At 43.4% G+C, this 19,845-nt stretch overlaps 1 protein-coding gene across 1 annotated transcript in view; it reads left to right on the top strand.

The window, feature by feature from the left end:
* TBC1D5 (TBC1 domain family member 5) overlaps nt 1–19,845 on the top strand; it is a 595,354-nt gene that overhangs the window by 329,874 nt on the left and 245,635 nt on the right. The window contains exon 11 of the mRNA XM_052643045.1: nt 18,803–18,905. Within this exon, the coding sequence (XP_052499005.1) occupies nt 18,803–18,905 (103 nt within the window). The remainder of the gene's footprint in view (nt 1–18,802; nt 18,906–19,845) is intronic.

Genomic DNA, 19,845 nt, shown 5'->3' with positions numbered 1-19,845 from the left:
CTGTGGGCGGGGGTAGAAATGGGCACAGCCCCTGGAAGGGCAGTGGGTGTCAGCTACAACATGGACTCCAGGCGGTCTGGAGCAGATACAAGCTGAGGACGTGTATTGGATTATTGTGGCTTTCTCCCACTCCCCAGTTCGGTTCCATTGTTCCCATTGTTTGGGGGCCTTTTCACCTCTCACCTGGGAGTCTCTTGTCTGACTCTTTCCCGTGACTCTATTAACTTGCTTTTCCTGTCCACCTCATGTGTTGAACCCTGTTTCTCTCAAACACGTTCCTAGTCCTGCCCCTGCTTGCCTGTCTGGACCTTCTGTGACCTCTGGTTTTGCAGAATACGTGCTTATGCAGACTCCCTAACACACACACTGTCCCTTTCCAGACTGTCCAGTTACCTTTGTGTTCCTGACTTCTAGTTTAATTCCACTGTGGTCTAGGGGCAGGCATCGTATGATTCTTCTTCTGTGAAATTTGTTAACGTGTGTTCTGTAGTCCAGAATGGGATCTGCCTCTGAGAATGTTCTATGTGAGCTGGAGGAGAATGCACATCCTGCTTTGTTGGATAAAAATGACCTGTAGATGTCGGTTAGGTCCAGTTGCTTGGTGATGTTGCTTAGTTCAGCTCTGTCCTTACTGGTTTCTGCCTGCCAGTTCTGTCCATGTCGGATCAAAGGGCGTTAGAGTTTCCAGCTGTGACAGTGGATTCTTTCCTTTCTTCTGGGCTTCCCAGGTGGCTCAGAGGGTAAAGCGTCCGCCTGCAATGCGGGAGACCTGGGTTCAGTCCCTGGGTCGGGAAAATCCCTTGGAGAAGGAAATGGCAACCCACTCCAGTACTCTTGCCTGGATAATCCCATGGACGGAGGAGCCTGGTAGGCTACAGTCCATGGGGTCACAAAGAGGCGGACAGGACTGAGCAGCATCCCTCTCACTCTAACCCCTCTTCACAGGTGTGCCGGGCTTTGCCTTGCACAGTGCACGCTAACCCCTCTTCACAGGTGTGCCGGGCTTCGCCTTGCACAGTGGGATGCTCTGTTGCCAGGTGGCTCTTGTTATGGCCCGTGTGTCTTCTTGTAGAATTGACCCCTTTATCATTATTCAGTGCCCTTTTTTTATCTCTTAGCTAGTGTTAGCATTGGATATTGTTCTCCAGCTATTTCCTTTTAATCTATGTGTGTCTTTATTTAAAGTGCTTCCATAGGCAGCATGGTGTCGGATTTTAGCATGATTCCTTGTAAGGCAAGTCTACTGACAAATTCTCTCAATTTTTGCTTGTCTGAGAAAGTTTGATTTCTCCCTCACTTTTTAAGGGTAGTTTTATAGCACGCAGAATTCTAGTTTGGCAGGTTTCTCCTTCTCAAACACTTGGAATTTTTCAGTCCACCTTCTGTCCTGCATGGCTTCTGAAGAGAAGTTGAATGTAATTTTTGATTTCTGTATAGGTAAGATGAAGTCCCACCATTCCCCGCCCGCCCCCACCTTTAAGAACTCTGTCTTTGATTTTCTGCAGTTTGAAAATGATGTGCTGAGGTGTCGTTCTTTGGGCATTGGTCCTGCGCGGTGGCTTCTGAGCTTCCTGGCCCCGCGGTCTCGGCAGTGTTCTCGGTGACTGTCTCTCCAGATGTTTCTCCTGCACTTTTCTCTCTTCTCCTTCTCTCCCCGTGAGAGTCCTTGAATGCTCTGCTCTGTTTTTTTCAGTCTTTTTCTCTTGCTTCTCAGTTGTTGAGGATTTTGCTGAGACATCCTCGGTCTCAGATTCTCTCCTCAGCTGCTTCCAGTCTACTCGAGGACTCAGCCCATCAAGGCACTCTTCCCTGTTACCCTGTTTTATACCTCTAAATTTACTTTTGGTTCTTTCTTAGTATTTCTGTTTCTTGCTTACATTGCCTGTCTGTTCTTGCATGCTGTCTGCTTTATCCATTAGAGCCCTGAGTGTATTAATCATACTTGTTTTAAACCCCTGGCTTCATAATTGCAATTTCTTTGGTTCTGATGCTTGCTCTGTGTCTTCCAATTGTTTTCCTACCTCCAGGCCTTGTAATTTTGTGTTCAGCTTGGTTTTTATGACAGCTCGATGTAACTCCCTGGTTAAAGGAGCTGCTGTCGTAGGTCATTTGCAGTGTGATGAGCTGAGGGTAGGGGGACGTACCCTTTAGATGTACAGTCAGTCTTTCAGTGCCTCTGGACTGTGCCCTTCACAGTGTTTCTTGGATGACCCTTCCCCTTAGATGGACAGGATAGCTGTGGTGGGGGTTGGGCTGGGCATTTCCTTCTCCCCAGGTCAGTTAGGGGCTGATGGAGTCTCAGCAGGTTGGGCTCTGGGTAACTCGTTCTCCCTGCAGGCAGGCCTCGTTCAGAAGAGCAGAGTCACCCTCTGTCCAGGTTGGCCCCTTTCCCCTCCCCCTGCCATAGCTGAGGGGATTTTTCTCTGGTATTCACTGTGGGAACCTGGCCGAGCTTCTAGAGGTGAATCTCCCAGTTTTGTGTGGGCCTCCCTATGATGGAGTTTTCCTGGAGTTTTTAACCCTCAGAGGTAAAGCCCATGGACACAGGAGCCTGGTGGACCGCAGTCCATGGGGCTGCAAAGAGGTGCTGTTTCTGTGCAGGTTTTGCGTTCCATGCAGCTCCTCTGTGCTGGGGTCCAGCCCCGGTGGATCCAGGGAATTTGAAGCGGGGACGGCGTTGGCGAGGAGAACTTATTTATTTATTAATATAGAAATATAAGATTAGATTAGGAAGAAATAGTATAGTAGGAAAATTAAGTGGAGAAAAGAGGGCTGAATAACTTGGTCTATGTGGGAAGCCAATAAAGTTCCAGACAAGGAGTTTGCATCATCTACATTAGGCCACCGGCGTCCTCTTGAATATCGGGGGATGCCCCGCCTTGGGCTCCCCCTCGTGTGGATTTTAAAAGCCGGGACGAGTAAGTAGATATGGTGAGCCTCCACGCCCCAGATGGGAATTCAGCCAGAAATTAGAGAGGAGACACGGGGGAAATCAGTCCAGCGACTGGCCCGTCCTCTATTGTTCAGAAGGCCTTTTATACTTTTTTGATTGTACATAGAGATCAATGGGTAATACAAAATTATGCAGCGTTAGCAGTCCAGACTCTTATCGAAACCAGGCTTTTCTCTCTGCATACCTAATTGTATACACAAGTCTTAGGTGATTTACATCATCTTCCGGCCGAAAAGGGCCAATTAACATTTTACAGCCTTTTTTCTGTTAAGGGTTTGTCAACCAGAAGACTTACTTGTGTTGATCTTCCCAAAGTCTGGTGCCACTCTCAGAAAGCACTAAATAAAGTTACATTCTTACACAGCAAAGATACAGCAACTTATAACAAGTAAAAGGAGTACAGTGATTTACAACAAAAGAAGAGTAATTAACTCAAAAGTCTAGTGTTGCTAACATCAAAACTACTATATATCTTTTTCCATATTCCGTTTACATTGATTAACATCCTCCCAGGTGCCTAAAAGATAAAGAATATGGAGGCCTGGCAGCAGTCATTGAGTCAACAGTGAAAACCCTCTACCAATATGATTTTTAGCTCTTTAGAAAAGGCTCTGTATCTTTAAGATGCTTTAAGCTTTGTGCCTCTTGCAGTTGGGGGCCTGTAAGCAATTCACAAGCTGTAAGAGGTCCAGGGGAACCTGTTAGGCAAGCTAGACAGTTATCAGAGGGGGTTTAACTGAAACATCCCTTTCAAATGCAGAAGACTAAAGCCCTGATTTGACTTTTTCCAGAGAATATCAGGAGAGCAGAGTACAAAAGCCGGCAGATTTTTGGTTTTTGGGGGTACATGCTCAGGAAATTCCAGGGGGGACCCCTGAAGCCTAATCACGTCCTTGCGTTTTGTCAGGCTTCCTTCCTCATGACCTTGTCATGGTGGGATTCCTCACGCTGGCTCCTGGCACCTCTGCTTCAGTGCCACGCCCCCTGCGGTACTGAGTCCGACAGCTCATCCTTCAAGCCTGAGTTCATCACCACCCTGTTCTTGAAGCATGTTCCAGTTTTTACAACTGGAAATAATTTGTGCCTGTTCTGTGTTCCAGTGGCATTTTCTCAATAACTTTGTAATGATATTACTTAACGTTTCTTTGATATTGCTCAAGTTTATTTAGACTCGCCAGTGTAGTCAGTACCTTTGTATTAATCTCCTTGGCATTGCATGTGCCAAGATGAATATGGCGTGGGCCCTTAGGAAGCTCACAGTCTAGTAGAGAAAGCAGACCTAAAGAAAATTCCAGAGCAGGAGAGCAGCGCTGCGCTGGGGAGAGGGCACGCAAGAGCACCAGGAAGCGCCCCCAGCGTCATGTTCCAATCCGGGAGGCCTGTCTAAATGTTCCCGACCCATGACTCCACGCCTACCCGAGGCGGACTGTGCTGTGCTCAGTTGAGCCAACTCTTTGCGACCCCATGGACTGTACCCTGCCAGGCTCCTCTGTCCAGAGGGACTCTCCAGGCAAGAATACTGAAGCTTCCCTTCTCCAGGGCATCTTCCCAACCCAGGGATCCAACCCAGGTCTCCTGCCTTGCAGGCGGATTCTTTACTGTCTGAGCTGCCAAGGAAGCCCAAGAATACTGGAGTGGGTAGCCTATCCCTTCTCCAGAGAAACTTCCTGACCCAGGAATTGGACTGAGGTCTCCTGCCTTGCGGGTGGACTCTTGGCCAGCTGAGCTACGAGGGCAGCCCCTGCCCACCCCACGCTGCTCCTCTGTGAGTGCCTGAGCACGTGGGCTCAGCACCGAGTGCAGTGCACAGGGGATCTCGGCCCCTGCTCGGTGGAGCTTGGGAAAACAAGCCAAGTACTCTCCCAGGGGAAACATGGGCATAAAGTAGTGTGAACAGTTTCCTCATTTCTTTCACTTTCATTATGTTATCATCAGTGTCAAGTACTTGGATTGCTGTAACTTGCAAGACCCTGAGAGAAACAGAATAAAGGGTGGAAAATACCAGGGGAAACAAGTACCTCCCTGGTTGTTAGCCCAGGCCTCATCTTTCAGACCTCTGGTAACCCCTGGAGGGCGTTTCTGTCTTACTGCAGAGTCAGGGTGGTGCCTAAATAATGCTCATTGATTGTGAAACCTATCACTTATGATCAATGTTTTTCAGTTGTAGTAATAACATCTCTAACATTTTCAATCTTCAGAAACATAAACACACTTAAAAAATACTATTATCCACCTTCTAGTCTGAGTTTAAACAAGATAATTTCATCTCGTAAGCTGTGTTTTCTCGTTATAGAATTTATTTGATCTGAATATGTCACTGAATTAAATATTATCTTCTCTTTCAACTAATTTTAATATTGTTTTATTCTGCTAACCTTTTTTGCCTCAAAGGGTTTTGTATTCATTTCAATTAATTGTTCCTTATTTCAGCCTAATGAGGTTGTTACTGTTCTCATTTTTATTACTGAATAGGGAAAAAACTGATAATCAAAAGGTAAATCAAGTAGCTTCCAATTTATAGCATTTCTACTTCAGAACTTGAGCCGTCCATTCTGAACCAGTTTTGCCATGCTTCAAAGGCTTAACGTTATATAAAATTCAGTATTATTTAAAATGATGGGAAATATTAGGTTCAGAATAAAGTATCATTTCCATATTATATACTAAAGAAGTCTGTTATTTGATGTATCAAGGATTATTTTAAAAGTATATTTACAGTGTCTATACTATCATTTGCGAATTAACATGTTTATAGGCTATTGCCGAATAGTGTCGTCTTTTCTTCAGATGCCTCAGATGCCTCTCTTGAAGTAAATGATTAAAGTGTAGCTTCCTTTTGTCACTGTGACTGTGGCGATATTTACGGGTCGGTCCGGTCGCCTCTCGGGCCCGCAGCCCCAGCCTCTGGTCTTGCATGGTTCTGTGTAGGGCCCTTGCTGTCTGCACCTCAGGCAGCTCACTCTTAAGCTCATTCCACTCTGTCCCACTTGGTTCTCCAAGACACGGTTAGACCTTTACCAGCCTTCTCATTCGATGATCCCTTTGTTTGTATTCCCCATATGGTCCAAACTTTAGACTCTTTATTTCAGCAAACTTTGTTTCCTCCATTTTTTTTATATTGTTATTTGATATTTTGTGGATTCACTAATAATTGCTAAAACTTTCTCTTTAAAACCATAGATGTGTACTGTCCAGTTTGGTAGCCCCCAGGCACATGTGGAGATTTAAATTGAAATTAATTTAGATTGAATAAAATAAGTCTTCATCAGCCGCTCTCAAGTGCTAATGGCTGCTGTATAAGCCAGCACAGATACAGGACATTTCTATCATTATAGAAAGTTCTGCTGGACAGTAGTGTGAAAGTAAATTGATTGTTGTTGTATTTTTGTACTGTATATGATAGGAACATACGCATTTTACTTTTTATTCACAGTGAACTTTTAGAGACGGCCTGTGCTTAATATTTACTTTTGTTTCCTGTCTCTGCCCTTAAGAAACCTCCTTGAGCTTTTATAGTATAGAAGTCTTACATGAGTTTTTGATCAAATTTAGCTATTATGTGGTGGATAGTGTAACATTAGACTACTTTGAGAATGTTTTCTGTATTAATAATATACGAAAGTGATTTTACAGAGTTTTTTTTCCCCCTCCTTATTTAAAGTCCATCTCTACACATTTCCCATTTTTCAGAGAAATGATGCTGGTTCTCTAATCCAACAGTGATTATCACACTAGTGCAAAGTTAAGATATCCTAAATGTTGGTGTGTTTTATTCCATTTCCTCCAAGCCCTCCCCCCCCCCTTTTTTTTTAGTTAAATAAAAACCAAATTCCTCAGGGAAAGAAAATTTTACAAGCAATTTCAGAGCAGAATTGATTTTGGTGTGTGTTAATGCAGACAATCTGCCCAGTGTTAAAAAGTTAAAGAGAAAAAAAACCGCACAAGCTGCCATGTTCGTGTGATCACACCAAAATAGCAGCTTGTGTTTATACTTTCAGTCTCCTCGAGGTGGACTGCAGGCGCCCCACGCCGCGCGGCTGCGCTCGCTGCGTGTTGCGCTTCTGTCTGATGCCGGCGCCATAAACGCTTGTGCATGCACGACCAGCCCTCACATATGCACTTGTTCTCAGCCGCGGAGGTGAAAACGACAACACAAGCCGCTCTCTGCGGGTTGTCGGCAACCTGTGTGTGTGTTTCTTAAATATTAAAGAGGGGGAGAAGCAGATTTTCAGGAACACAAGAAACAATTCTTCCGTCAAATGGCCTGTAGTCCTTCCTTATTTCACAACTCTTAAGGTAAAGCAAAATATTGGGTCCTCGCGGTTCCCGCTGTGTATTTAGGAGGATGTATATCCTGTACTGCTCATGTTTTTGACACGTATTTTTCTCATTTCTGCTGCATGTAAGCATGCAGATTCTTACTACGTATTTGTTCCAATTTATGGGATGTTTTTAAGCTTAAATTTTTTTCTAGCATTTGCGTGAAAATGGAGGTGTGTCTGCGGCGTTCTTGGTGCTGACTGCACCCGCGCCCCTGGCCCCTGGAGCCTGGGGGTGGCGACCCCCAGCAGCCGCAGAGTCTGCCCCGAGCTGCGGGCCAGAAGGGTTCTCCCTGGGAGGTCTGCTGTGTAAATGCAGCCAGCGTCTTTCAGCACTGTTTATATTTCCAAACTGCAGGTTCACATCCTGACCATGAAGAGGTGGAGAGGTGAAGTCCGCTGGGCGGTGGAGAACTCCCTTAGGCTGAGACATTCCTCCTCGGCCCAGCCCGTTCAGTAGAGTCACAGTATTTTAGGAACTTTCATGCAGATTTGGAATTGACACTACTTTACTCCTTCAAGGATAAATGCTTTAAATTGCTTTCAATTTTTTCTTAATTGTTGAAATACTGCAAAATGAAGTCTTTCGGTGTGACAGAGCCTTGCACTTAAAGTCATATTTCTGTCTGCCTATATTTTTTTTCTCTCAATTATGGTACCAGTAGAAAGTTTTTTGTTTTTTTCTTTTATTTGAGGCAGTGAGGCAGTGGGGTTGCTTGCTGTGTAACTCGGGGCATTGGAGAACTAGGAAGAACCTTTGCTGACAGCCTCCATTCAGATGGTGACAGACGTGCCCCCCCTCCCCCGACACTCCAGCCCCGCTGCCTCTGTCCCCACTGTCATTCTTGGACATTTCCAGTCATCCCAAGTCTTCTCACCTGGATGGTGATTCCAAACTCCCACTGTCCCTGTTAGGCTCTGGGAGATTGTTCTCCTATCCTCTTGGGCTGGATCACACCCTTGTCATCACAACAGACTTGTACTTTCTTTTCTATGCCGTTTAAAAATCAGTGTTCACCTCTAGTTTATGGCCTGTGAAAATTACATAATGCTCTTATCGTCATTTGTTACAAAAAAACAAAGGCAGCAGAACTGTGGTCTAGCCTTTAGTAAGCTTTGCCTTCTCACCTCCAGTCCAAGTTCATGACTTCACTTTCATTTTTCATTGGTTGGTTGGTTTGTAGGTTTCTGCACTTATTTATTCATTCAGCAAATACTACTCCAGAAGTCACTAGGTAGCAGCTGCTATTCTAGAAGTTGAGCGTCCTGGTAAAGAAAATAGTGCCTCTTCCGTTCTTTTATAGAACCCTGCATATTTTATTGTAATTATCTTCCTTTTAAAGATATCTGTGTAATATCTATTTTCTTGTCTAGATTTTAAGTATTTAGTTTTATGGTTTTATATTCTTGCTATCCCCAGCACCTGGCATCCCTAATAAGCACTGTGCCATTGGTGATCATCCTAAATCCTTTTATTTTGCAAGTGCATAAAGTTGAAGCTCAGAAAGAATGACTTAATATGACTTGCTAATGGCTGCAGTGGAAATACTACCTGGGACTCCAGGTCTTTCTGCTAGTCTGTAATATTTTATGTTAATCTTATTTGCCTGAATTTACCACTTTTTTTTTTCAATTCAAGAAGCTTTTATTGAACACCTTCTGTATGCATAACACTTTGTGAGCAAACAGGAGATGGAAGCATGAATGGGCTACTTCAGGTCTTAGCCAGAAAGCTGTGGAGATTAAATATGCCCCTATGGTTTCTGCCCTCTGGGATCACCTATTCTAATATAGAGTTGCTCACCCTTGGGAGTATTGATGTTTTGGACCAATTAACTCTGCTGTGAGAGGCTGTGCTGTGCACTGTGGAGTGCTTAGCAGCGTTCCTGACCCCTGACTACTGCAGCCTCTGTCAGGCCTACTTTTTAGGTCTTTCCAGGGCATCGGGGTGTCTTGTCTGACAGGAGGGTTCTCTGAGGCACAACTTTAGAGTTTTCTGAGAGCTTAACAAAGGATTTTGCATTCACACCCTTGGTTACATCTTTCGACCTTGTTTTTCTGTGTCTTATGTTTGATCTTGACCCAGAGATAGAGTCCTACTGCTTCGTGTGTGGCCCGAGAGGATGAGAAGGAGACAAGGTTGGGCTTGAAATACCTGCGTATTGAGCAGCCCTTCCCTCCGCTTCCCTCTTTCCTTTGTTGTAAGGGCCGTGCAGCCCAGGCGGCAGCTCCGCACTGCCTAGACAGGCTCTTGGGCCCCATCACCTGTGTATTGGGTACATTTGCAATATTCCACATAGGCTGCTGTGTTGCTAGTACCCAATAAGGAATCTTTGTCTCCACTTTTCTTATGATGTTTTCCTCACTTTGACTTTCGCCCTCGCTGGCAGCCTCATGGGCTGTCTGGCTGCCTAACCGTCTCTTTCAGATCCTTTAGTCTTTTCACTGTGGCTCTGTGCGACGTTCCAGCAGCTCCTGTCCAGTCCCAGCTCCTGTCCAGTCCCAAAGCTACCTCTACTGCATATTAAAAACAAAAACAAAGGAAACAGCCCAGTTTCATATTAAAAGCTGTGTTCATTATCTCTTGCTACATATTTCATAGTTGTTGGACATTTGGGAGCAGCCGAGGCCCTGGGACCTCTGAGCGTGCAGTCAGGTGTGGGCTGGAGCTGGGGTGGTCTGGAGGCTGCTGAGGGCTAGAGGGCCATGTGGGTCTCTCCTTTGTGCTGCTTAAGTGTCCTTTCTCTGGAGGAGTCTTCCCCTAAAGCAAACAACCCAAGAAGGAAAGGCAGTGTGTTAAAGAATTGGCAGGTGTATTTTTAAACCAGCACAGTCTGCATGCAGCCTCCCAGGTTTCCCAGATGCCCTTTTCCGCTCTGTCTGGCCGGAAGCGGAAGTGTGGGCGGCGCCTGAGGCGGGATGCGCTCCGGAGCGGCACGCTGTGGTCGCCTGTCATGGCTGCTCACGTCCCAGCGGCCAGGGCTCCCTGGAGAGGATGCTGGGACTTCAGTCCAGCTTCCTGCCTGGCAAGAGGAGAGGGCAGATTTGGTTGAATGCGGGTTCCCAAGCAGGGAGGACAGGAATTGAAAGCGTCTGTCTTCCTTTCATCCCGGCTCACTGGGTTTGCTTGATTTTTATTTCAGTTTTCCTTTAATAAAACAACAAACTAGAGTAAGACATTATAGTTATTTTGGTGTTTAATCGTATTCTAGGGAGTTTTCATCAGCTCATTTTAAATTTTAGATGGATGCCGGTGGTGGAAGTTCTGGGTTTGAAGTGTGGACACAGCATCAGTTATTGTTCCTGCAAGCCCTCCGGTGCGGCTCCATCCTCCTGCTTGGCGATAAACCTTCAACAAGGGCTTTGTTTTTTCCCTCGGGGCATCTTATTGAATACTTGCATCTTCAGTAATTCATCTGGGCCCAGTGCTTTGTCTGTTTTAATACTTCTAATTACCTAATTAGGTGCCATAATGCAGTGACAAAGCCCTTTGTCATTTCACTCTTGTCTTAACCCTTTTCTTGCTTAGGAAACACTCCTTGTGTCTCTTTGTTGTCTGAGGAACTCTCCATCATGGATACACCTTGGATATTTGCCTGGCTCCCTTTGTGTCTGGGTCGCGACCAGCCAGGCCCTGTTGAAATCAGGTCTTCCCGGTTGACTCGCATCAGGTACCTGGGCTCCTGGTTCTTGGTCTGAAGTTGGGGTTTCGTTGTCCTGCCTCTCTCACTTCTTGATTCACCCCCATACCCTGCAGTCACATGGGAAGATTTACAGAAAGCAAGTAGAATAGTTGTCATAAACTGCTTTTGTGACAGAATTAGTGCCATTTATCATTCGTAGATCTTAGGTGTCCACAGGCATCCATGAGTAAGTATAATGGAAATCAACAGCATTGTTTCAAAATTATAGTGATCTGTGCTTCAGGATAACTAAAAATTGACAAGGGTCAGTTTTTTTTTTTTCATATGTGTATTTTAGATAACAGTGAAAGAAAACGTGATAGAATTACAGTTTTACCTTTTTATAGCCTCTGATGAGTCAGTCTAGACAGTGATCATTGGTCGTCACAGAAAGAGAGAAAAGCTAAAAATCTCTGCCTCCTGATGCAGGCACCCAGCACCATCTGTACCCGTTGTCCACTTCTGTGTTATAAACCACCCCCAAAGCTTAAGAGAACAGCACAATTAATTTTGTTGATAAATCTCCGACTTGAGGAGGGCTGAGCAGGCTGTTTTTCTCTGTTCCATGTGGTGGTAGCCAGACCAGCTCGAAGTTTAAAAATCAGAAGGCATGTCCATCTGTCTGGCTCTCAAGGCTGGAACTCAGCAGAGACATTCTCTGGAGCTGGAGCTGGAACACCTCCCCAGGGCCTCTCGTGGCTGCTTGACTTCCTAGCAGCGTGGTGTCTGGGTTCCATGGCTGTTTGCAGACAGGGAGGTGGACAGAAGCTGTGTTGCAGCATTGCTCGCATTGCCATCTCTTTGTGAGAAGCTTGTCACTGAGGACCATGCCTGTGCAGAGGGGTAGTGTTAGGCTGCCCCACCGCTGTGTGGGAGGAGCGCCGAAGGATTCCGGAATGTGCGCTTGAAGCAACCATATCTTCCATGAAGGACCGTGTCGAAAGTTGAATTTGAACCTATTGAAGTCTCTAGACCTCCTTACTAGTTTATGGGAATACAGGGAGATGAGGAATGTGTTCCATAAAATGGAAGAACAGGAAGTAAAATTAAGAATGTGGGAAGTTTCTACAGGGTAAAGGGTTTGATTTTTCTAACAAATGCATTGTAAAAGAGAGAGGGAGAAGGAGGAGAGGAAGGGAAGAGAAGGCAAGGAAGGAAAGAACGGACAAGTCTGTGGAATACGTCTTCAGAGATATAGCAACAAATTTCCGTGTACAGATGCTTCTTGGAACTTGATTGAAACAAACTGAAAAACTTTTAGGGAAATTTGAACATTTGACTGCATATTTGGTTTAATCAGTCGATTATTTTTATTAGTTACAGTGTTGAAGTAGTACTATGGTTGTGTTTTTGGAGTCTTTATATTTTAGAAATAAATGTGTCCTGCAATATTAGTGACATCTCAGGGTTGCTCTGAAGTGCAGCGCTGAGAGAAGAGGACCCATAAAAGGGAATTATTGCTCATGGAGCTGGGCGACTGTGCTGGGGTTCAGTCCATTATTGTCTCTCTATAAATGTTGGAATTCTCTATAATGAAATATTTTTTAAACTTAAAATGAAACCTGTATTGCCTACGAATTTGGAGTTATTTCAAGTTACAAAACAAAATGCATACACCAGATGTTTATACCTCTGGATGTTAATTTACAGTATATAAAATTTGTCTATTACCTACACAAATCTTGAGAGAGAAAATCCTGTACTTTAAATGTTGATCAATTAAGTTGAATCGGAATTATTACCTTTGTTTCTATCAAGTAAAAATGTTAGGTGATATTAGTCTAAATCCCATCATGGAATACTTTGATATTCCTTTCTCTTTGCTTATCAGAGTTCATCCTCACCTATTTACCATCTCTACTTTCTTTTTTGGCCAAATTCAGAAATTTCTTCTTTTGGACTCTCATTTTCTAATAATAACAGAATTCATCTTCAGTTCCCATTTGTTGTGATTCTTTTCTCCTTTTTCTCTTCTTTCTGATGGTTTGGCTTGAGTGAATCATAAACTTCTCTAGTTCAGTCATAAATTTTTTTCTCTATCTCATCTTTAATGAATTTACCACCATTTCTCTTTTTGCATGAAACTGCAAAGTCACTCTTGATTTTTCAAAATCTTAATAACTTTGATCCCAGCCTCAGTCTGTATTCTGTGATTTTTGCTGTTGTTTCAACAGCAGATTTTTCTTTCCCAATGATAATTTGGGTTAGACTGCTGTTCAGATTACCTGCCCTGAATCAACACCAGATGTCAGGGAAGCTATTTTGAAGCTTAAAACCTATCATCAAAGGTGTCTATCACTATTCCTAGAAAAGCTGCTCACTGCTTTTCTCCCTTTTATTTCTGATTCCTGTAGATAGAATGCGTTCTCACTTGAAGCTTGATAATACAAGAATCAAGTATTTTTTGTAGGAAATATGTTATTATTCAGGTGTATTCATCAATCTTCTGACTCGTAGGTTCTTCTGTGTAACTCTAAACTCATGGAATTTTATTCCACTGCCTATCTCTGACTCATTGATTAGCAAGACAGTTGGGAAGTACTGCTACCCTGCTCACTACCCAGGTACACTGGAGCAGGTGTTAACCTCTCTAGTTCCATTCTTACCTATTACCTTCTGAGCCAGATTTTTTAAGCTGGTAACTTCTGTGAATGTCAGTTCTTCCAAATTCTGAAAATACATAAACTTTTGTCTCTGTTTCAGAACTCTTCTGAAATCTTTCACACCTTACTTGTTTCATGCTATGGATTCTTCATCACAATTTAGAGGACCTCGTACTTTTCTGAAAAAGAGGGTGTCCTGAGACTTCATAAATGCATTTCAGCTTTGTAGACTAGACTCGTGGACAGTGTGCAGTCACACAGCTATGCCCTGTCTGCCTAATGCACATTTTCAGTTGATTGGGTATTTGCTAAAGGTTCAGTTCAGTTCAGTTCAGTTGGTCAGTCGTGTCCGACTCTTTGCAACCCCATGAATTGCAGCACGCCAGGCCTCCCTGTCCATCACCAACTCCCGGAGTTCACTCAGACTCGTGTCCATCGAGTCAGTGATGCCATCCAGCCATCTCATCCTCGGTCGTCCCCTTCTCCTCCTGCCCCCAATCCCTCCCAGCATCAGAGTCTTTTCCAGTGAGTCAACTCTTCGCATGAGGTGGCCAAAATACTGGAGTTTCAGCTTCAGCATCATTCTTTCCAAAGAAATCCCAGGGTTGATCTCCTTCAGAATGGACTGGTTGGATCTCCTTGCAGTCCAAGGGACTCTCAAGAGTCTTCTCCACCACCACAGTTCACAAGCATCAATTCTTCAGCGCTCAGCCTTCTTCACAGTCCAACTCTCACATCCATACATGACCACTGGAAAAACCATAGCCTTGACTAGACGGACCTTAGTCGGCAAAGTAATGTCTCTGCTTTTGAATATGCTATCTAGGTTGGTCATAACTTTTCTTCCAAGGAGTAAGCGTCTTTTAATTTCATGGCTGCAGTCACCATCTGCAGTGATTCTGGAGCCCCCAAAAATAAAGTCTGCCACTGTTTCCACTGTTTCCCCATCTATTTCCCATGAAGTGATGGGACCAGATGCCATGATCTTTGTTTTCTGAATGTTGAGCTTTAAGCCAAACTTTTTCACTCTCCTCTTTCACTTTCATCAAGAGGCTTTTTAGTTCCTCTTCACCTTCTGCCATAATGGTGGTGTCATCTGCATATCTGAGGTGATTGATATATCTACCGGCAATCTTGATTCCAGCTTGTGCTTCTTCCAGCCCAGCGTTTCTCATGTTGTACTCTGCATAGAAGTTAAATAAGCAGGGTGACAATATACAGCCTTGACGTACTCCTTTTCCTATTTGGAACCAGTCTGTTGTTCCATGTCCAGTTCTAACTGGTGCTTCCTGACCTGCATACAGATTTCTCAAGAGGCAGGTCAGGTGGTCTGGTATTCCCATCTCTTTCAGAATTTTCCACAGTTTATTGTGATCCACACAGTCAAAGGCTTTGGCATAGTCAGTAAAGCAGAAACAGATGTTTTTCTGGAACTCTCTTACTTTTTCCATGATCCAGCGGATGTTTGCAATTTGATCTCTGGTTCCTCTGCCTTTTCTAAAACCAGCTTAAACATCAGGAAGTTCACGGTTCACATATTGTTGAAGCTAAAGGTGGGTAGTTTAAATTATCTACCTGCAGTTTGATTCTTAGAGATCTCTAGTTTTTAATCTCGTGAGTGTTTAGTATGCATTTAAATGAAACTGTAAGTTTACTTGTAATGTAATTTACATTTTTAATAGTTAGGTATTAAACTCTCATAGTTCATGGATATTTGTTACAAAGTGAATATTGTAGTTTTTAGCACTTTCTCCCATAATCCATTCAGATTGCAGCAGCCATTGGGAATTTGGTGGTCCAGTGTACATAGACAATTTCCAAAGTGGTATTAAAGAAGCAGACATATAGACTCACTCGGCCATGTGACCTGCCCAGTCCTGAGATAGGAAGCTTGCTTCAGGGCAGGGTTAGAGTTAAGTCATCCGATGAGCAAGGAGAGGAAACCATTTCACCTCAGAAGGATTACTCTATTTTTACTTTAGTGACGTAAGTTTTTCCAGGAAATTTCTTCTCAGCATTTTATTAACTAGTCACCTGTCTTTCATCCTGATTACTCTAATTTGGGGTGTTTGACTTTCTAAAAAGTTTAGCAGCTTTCTTTTGTCCTAAATAAGTCATTTAACAAGCTTTGGTATGTATCTCCTCCTCCAGCTCTTTTGACACTTTCTGGAACTTCTTTGTCTTCTAAGACATAATATCGTTCTTGCTCTGCCTCTACTCTCAGCTAATTTCTCCTCTTTAGGAACTGCAGCCTGAGTCTGGGCTGTCTAGAGGGCCAGCGCATTGAGATTTATGCGTGGATATGAGATGCCCCATGGGCTGTTTATTCCAAGCCCCAGAAGAGAGGCTTCCTTACTGCAGGAGAAGAGATCAGACTCCCATATCTGCAGACAAACTATATACCTATGGGAATTTCATGCCAAAGTCAAATGAACAGATGAAGATGAAACAGACTATAATTTATTATAAAAATTAGAATCAGGAAAGAGATGCCTCACAAACCACTAGCGTAGGCCACACGGGGTCCCAGCCTGAACTGGAAAGTTCGTTCTAACTCTCACAGGGGCCTGGAGAGGATCAGAAGGACGCAGAAAACAGCTGAGCTCAGCAGCGATAGGAAGCGGTAGAGTCGGCACGTGGCTGACATCGCCGCGGGTGCGCCTCCAGAGGCTCAGGAGGCCCACTCTTCTGACGCGGCCTGTGCCTCTGTGCTCTCAGTCTCCAGCCTCCCGCACGCACCCTTATCTTCGGTCCCCAAGCCACCTCATTCACGCATGCGGCATGTCAAGTGCCCATCCTCAGGCCAGCAGTGGCCTCTGAGCTGGACGCCCACCGCCAGGCCTGCACCTGCCGCTGTTGTGGTGTCTCACCTGGTCCCAAGAGCAGTGTGATCATCCCGCTTCAGAGATGAGGCCGTTAGGCAACTGTCTTCTCCAGTCCTGCAGCCAGCAGCTCTGCAGCAGGAAGCTGAACACAGGCCCTTCTCAGGCCTGGGACTCTCCATCTCACCTCAGTGTAATATCCTCCTCTCTCCTTCCTCTAAACTCCTCTTGCAGTCTTTTTTCCAAATTAGAGTCCCTCCAGTACTCTGTTCTTTCCTTTTGCTTCAGAAACGTAGAGTCGTCTGTTGCTCTCCCCCCGCCGTAATGCTGCCTTGGAAGCTCCTGTGTGCCTCCCGCCTTTCCTCTGCCCTGTCATCCTGCCCAAGCCGGTGGCACCTCCCAGAAGCACGTGCCCTCTGTGTCACTAGCATCATGCTCAGAATTGAGCCCTCAGGGCTTTCCTTCTGATGGGGTGACCTTTCCCACAGATGTTCTGTGTTCCTCTTCTCCTAAAAATTCTCGTTCAGACCTTTTGTGATTGAACCCATTTGACTGCTTATTTCTGTATGATGTTAGGAAGGCTTCTAATCCCATTCTTTTACCCATGCTGCTGCTGCTGCTAAGTCGCTTCAGTCGTGTCCAACTCTGTGCCACCCCATAGACGGCAGCCCACCAGGCTCCCCCATCCCTGGGATTCTCTAGGCAAGAACACTGGAGTGGGTTGCCATTTCCTTCTCCAATGCATGAAAGTGAAAAGTCAAAGTGAAGTTGCTCAGTCGTGTCTGACTCTTAGCGACCCCATGGACTGCAGCCTACCAGGCTCCTCTGTCCATGGGGTTTTCCAGGCAAGAGTACTGGAGTGGGTTGCCATTGCCTTCTCCATCTTTTACCCATAGCTGTCCAGTATTCCCAGCACCACTTATTGAAGAGGCTGTCTTTTCTTCATTGTATATTCTTGCCTTCTTCATCAAAGATAAGATGCCTTATCCAAAGATGTCTTTGCGACCCCATGGACTGCAGCTTACCAGGCCTCCCTGTCCATCAGCAACTCCCGGAATTTACCCAAACTTATGTCCATTGAGTTGGTGATGCCATCCAACTATCTTTTTGTTCAAGCTTTGTGAAAAATATCACTGGTAGTTTTATAGGGATTGCACTAACTCTGTAGACTGCTTTGGATGGTACTGTCATTTTCCCAATACTGGTTCTTCCAGTCCAGGAACCTGGCGTCTCTCCATCTGTTTGTGTCAACTTTGATTCCTTCATCAGTTTTCTGCATACAGGTCTTTTGTCTCGTCAGGTGGTTTATCCCTAGGTATTTTATGCTTTTCATTGCAATGGTAAATGGAACTGTTTTTTTTTTAACTTCTCTGATGTTTCACTGTCAGTGTGTATGAATGCAAGGGATATCTGTATTCTATTATATCCTGACTGATTATTTTTAGATGACATTCATTCTTTTAGGGTTATCCCTTGGTATTCATGAGGGATGGAGTCTGGGACTCCCACAGATACCAAAATCCACGGATTGTTTAACTCTCTTGTATAGAATGCAGTAATATTCACAGATATAACCTATGCCTGTCCTCACATAAATCATCTCTAGATTTCTTATAATAGCTAACACAGTGTAAATACTTGTGTAAATAGTTGCTGGCAGGCTAGCACATTCAAGTTTTGCTTTTTGGAACTTTCTTTTTGTTTTTCCTAAACATCTTTCATCCATAGTTGGTTGAATCTGCAGATTCGAAAGCCACATATCCACAGGGCTGAGAGATTGATTGTGTATTGCATTCCTCTGTATTTGCTCTTTGGGTTGTTGCCATCTTTCATTATAAACAACTATTTAAGCTCCTTTCAGGTGAATACTCTGCCCTTTTTATTTCAGACTACCTCAAAGCACCTGGTAGAATTTTTGATCCAGATATCATTTAAGCAGTATTGACTAACTCATTCCATTGAAAGTGGTGTTTTAATCAAATAAAACTAATGGTGTGGTAATGTATAATAATTTAAATTCTGATATTTGCATAAAAAAAAGATAATGATTTTTTCACAGAGTTGGTATTTACAAAATCACGTTATACCAAATAGGATTAAACAAAGCAATCCCCCACACCAACAGGCTGTACGTCATTGTGCTTAAAAACTGTTTATTCATCACGTGGTGATCTTAAGCATATGAAGACATTTAAAATGTTTAGATGTCAAAGGTATCCCTTCCCTTTGTGATACACTAATCTCCCTTTTCTCATCCTTTTTGTCTTTAACACATCAGTCCCACCTCTGGCATAAGTTGCATGGCAAAGACAGACTTGTACTAAAACCAAAAGCCGCCCTTGGCACCTCTCAGAGATGAAAGTTTGAGGGTAATTCTTGAAATTGTGTTACTCAATTTCAATCCTCTGTTTTCTTTTTTCAGGTTTCCTGAAATGCAGTTTTTCCAACAAGAAAGTGTGAGAAAAATTCTTACAGATGTTCTTTTCTGTTATGCTAGAGAAAATGAGCAGTTGCTTTATAAACAGGTAATGAAAATATCGTACAGGTGGCATCCATTGACTCAGAATTTTCTATACAGCTTGACAAATGATAGAGCAATAATGTAGCCTTTATTGTATCCAAAGTTGTATCATAATAGTAAAGCAATCAAAGAGCTGCTTGTCAGCTGCACGGTGAGAAAAGTAAGCTCGCTGGTGCACATATGCTTCTTCCTTATTATAAGACATTCCGCCAAATTGTCTTCTATAAGGCATTCAATCTTTTCTTTCAACTTTTGGGAGTTTGTTTATAAACAGCATCTTTGAAGGCAATCTAGTAATAGAACTTTTCAGAGTTGTAAACATAAATATTGTTTCTAAGCACAGCATTTATAAATGCATGACATGCCATGAGGAAATGATCAAGTGTCCTTTTACTCTTTAAAATCTACCAAGAATATAACTTCAGAAAGTTCCTTTAAACTTTCTGGAATTTATATGATATTCTTGGGATCTTGATGTTTAATTCATCTAGTAATTAAAGAAGGTTATTGGATTATGTGTATTCATTTTGAAATGTAAATTATTTAATATATAAAGAAGTATCCAGGTTTCTACTTAAGCTAATGGGATTCCAAGAAAAATATACAGAGTTAGATAGTTTAATGTGTCTCAAAATACATGTTAAGTGAGGATTCAAACTATTAATAAATTCTCTGACAATCCAAAGTTGTTATGTCCACTGCTGACCACCCAAATTCAGTGTAACAGAAAACACCCGCATGGTGAGAGCAGTGTTTTTATAATTTGAGATAAACTTGATTTATTTAAAGATAATAAACCAAGTCATATTGCAGTTGTCCTAAATAATATATTTGTTATTCTCTACATGGAAATATGCAAAAGAACTAATTTTATCTTAGTTTTGATATTACTAATATATATTTTATATTAATTACATGGTGGTAATGAGCTTTTAAAATGGGAA

Source organism: Budorcas taxicolor, chromosome 1 (assembly GCF_023091745.1).
Source record: "Budorcas taxicolor isolate Tak-1 chromosome 1, Takin1.1, whole genome shotgun sequence".
NCBI classification, from domain to species: Eukaryota; Metazoa; Chordata; class Mammalia; order Artiodactyla; family Bovidae; genus Budorcas; species Budorcas taxicolor.
Note: the sequence above shows the minus strand (reverse complement) of the source record. Positions and strands in the feature narration are given on the sequence as shown.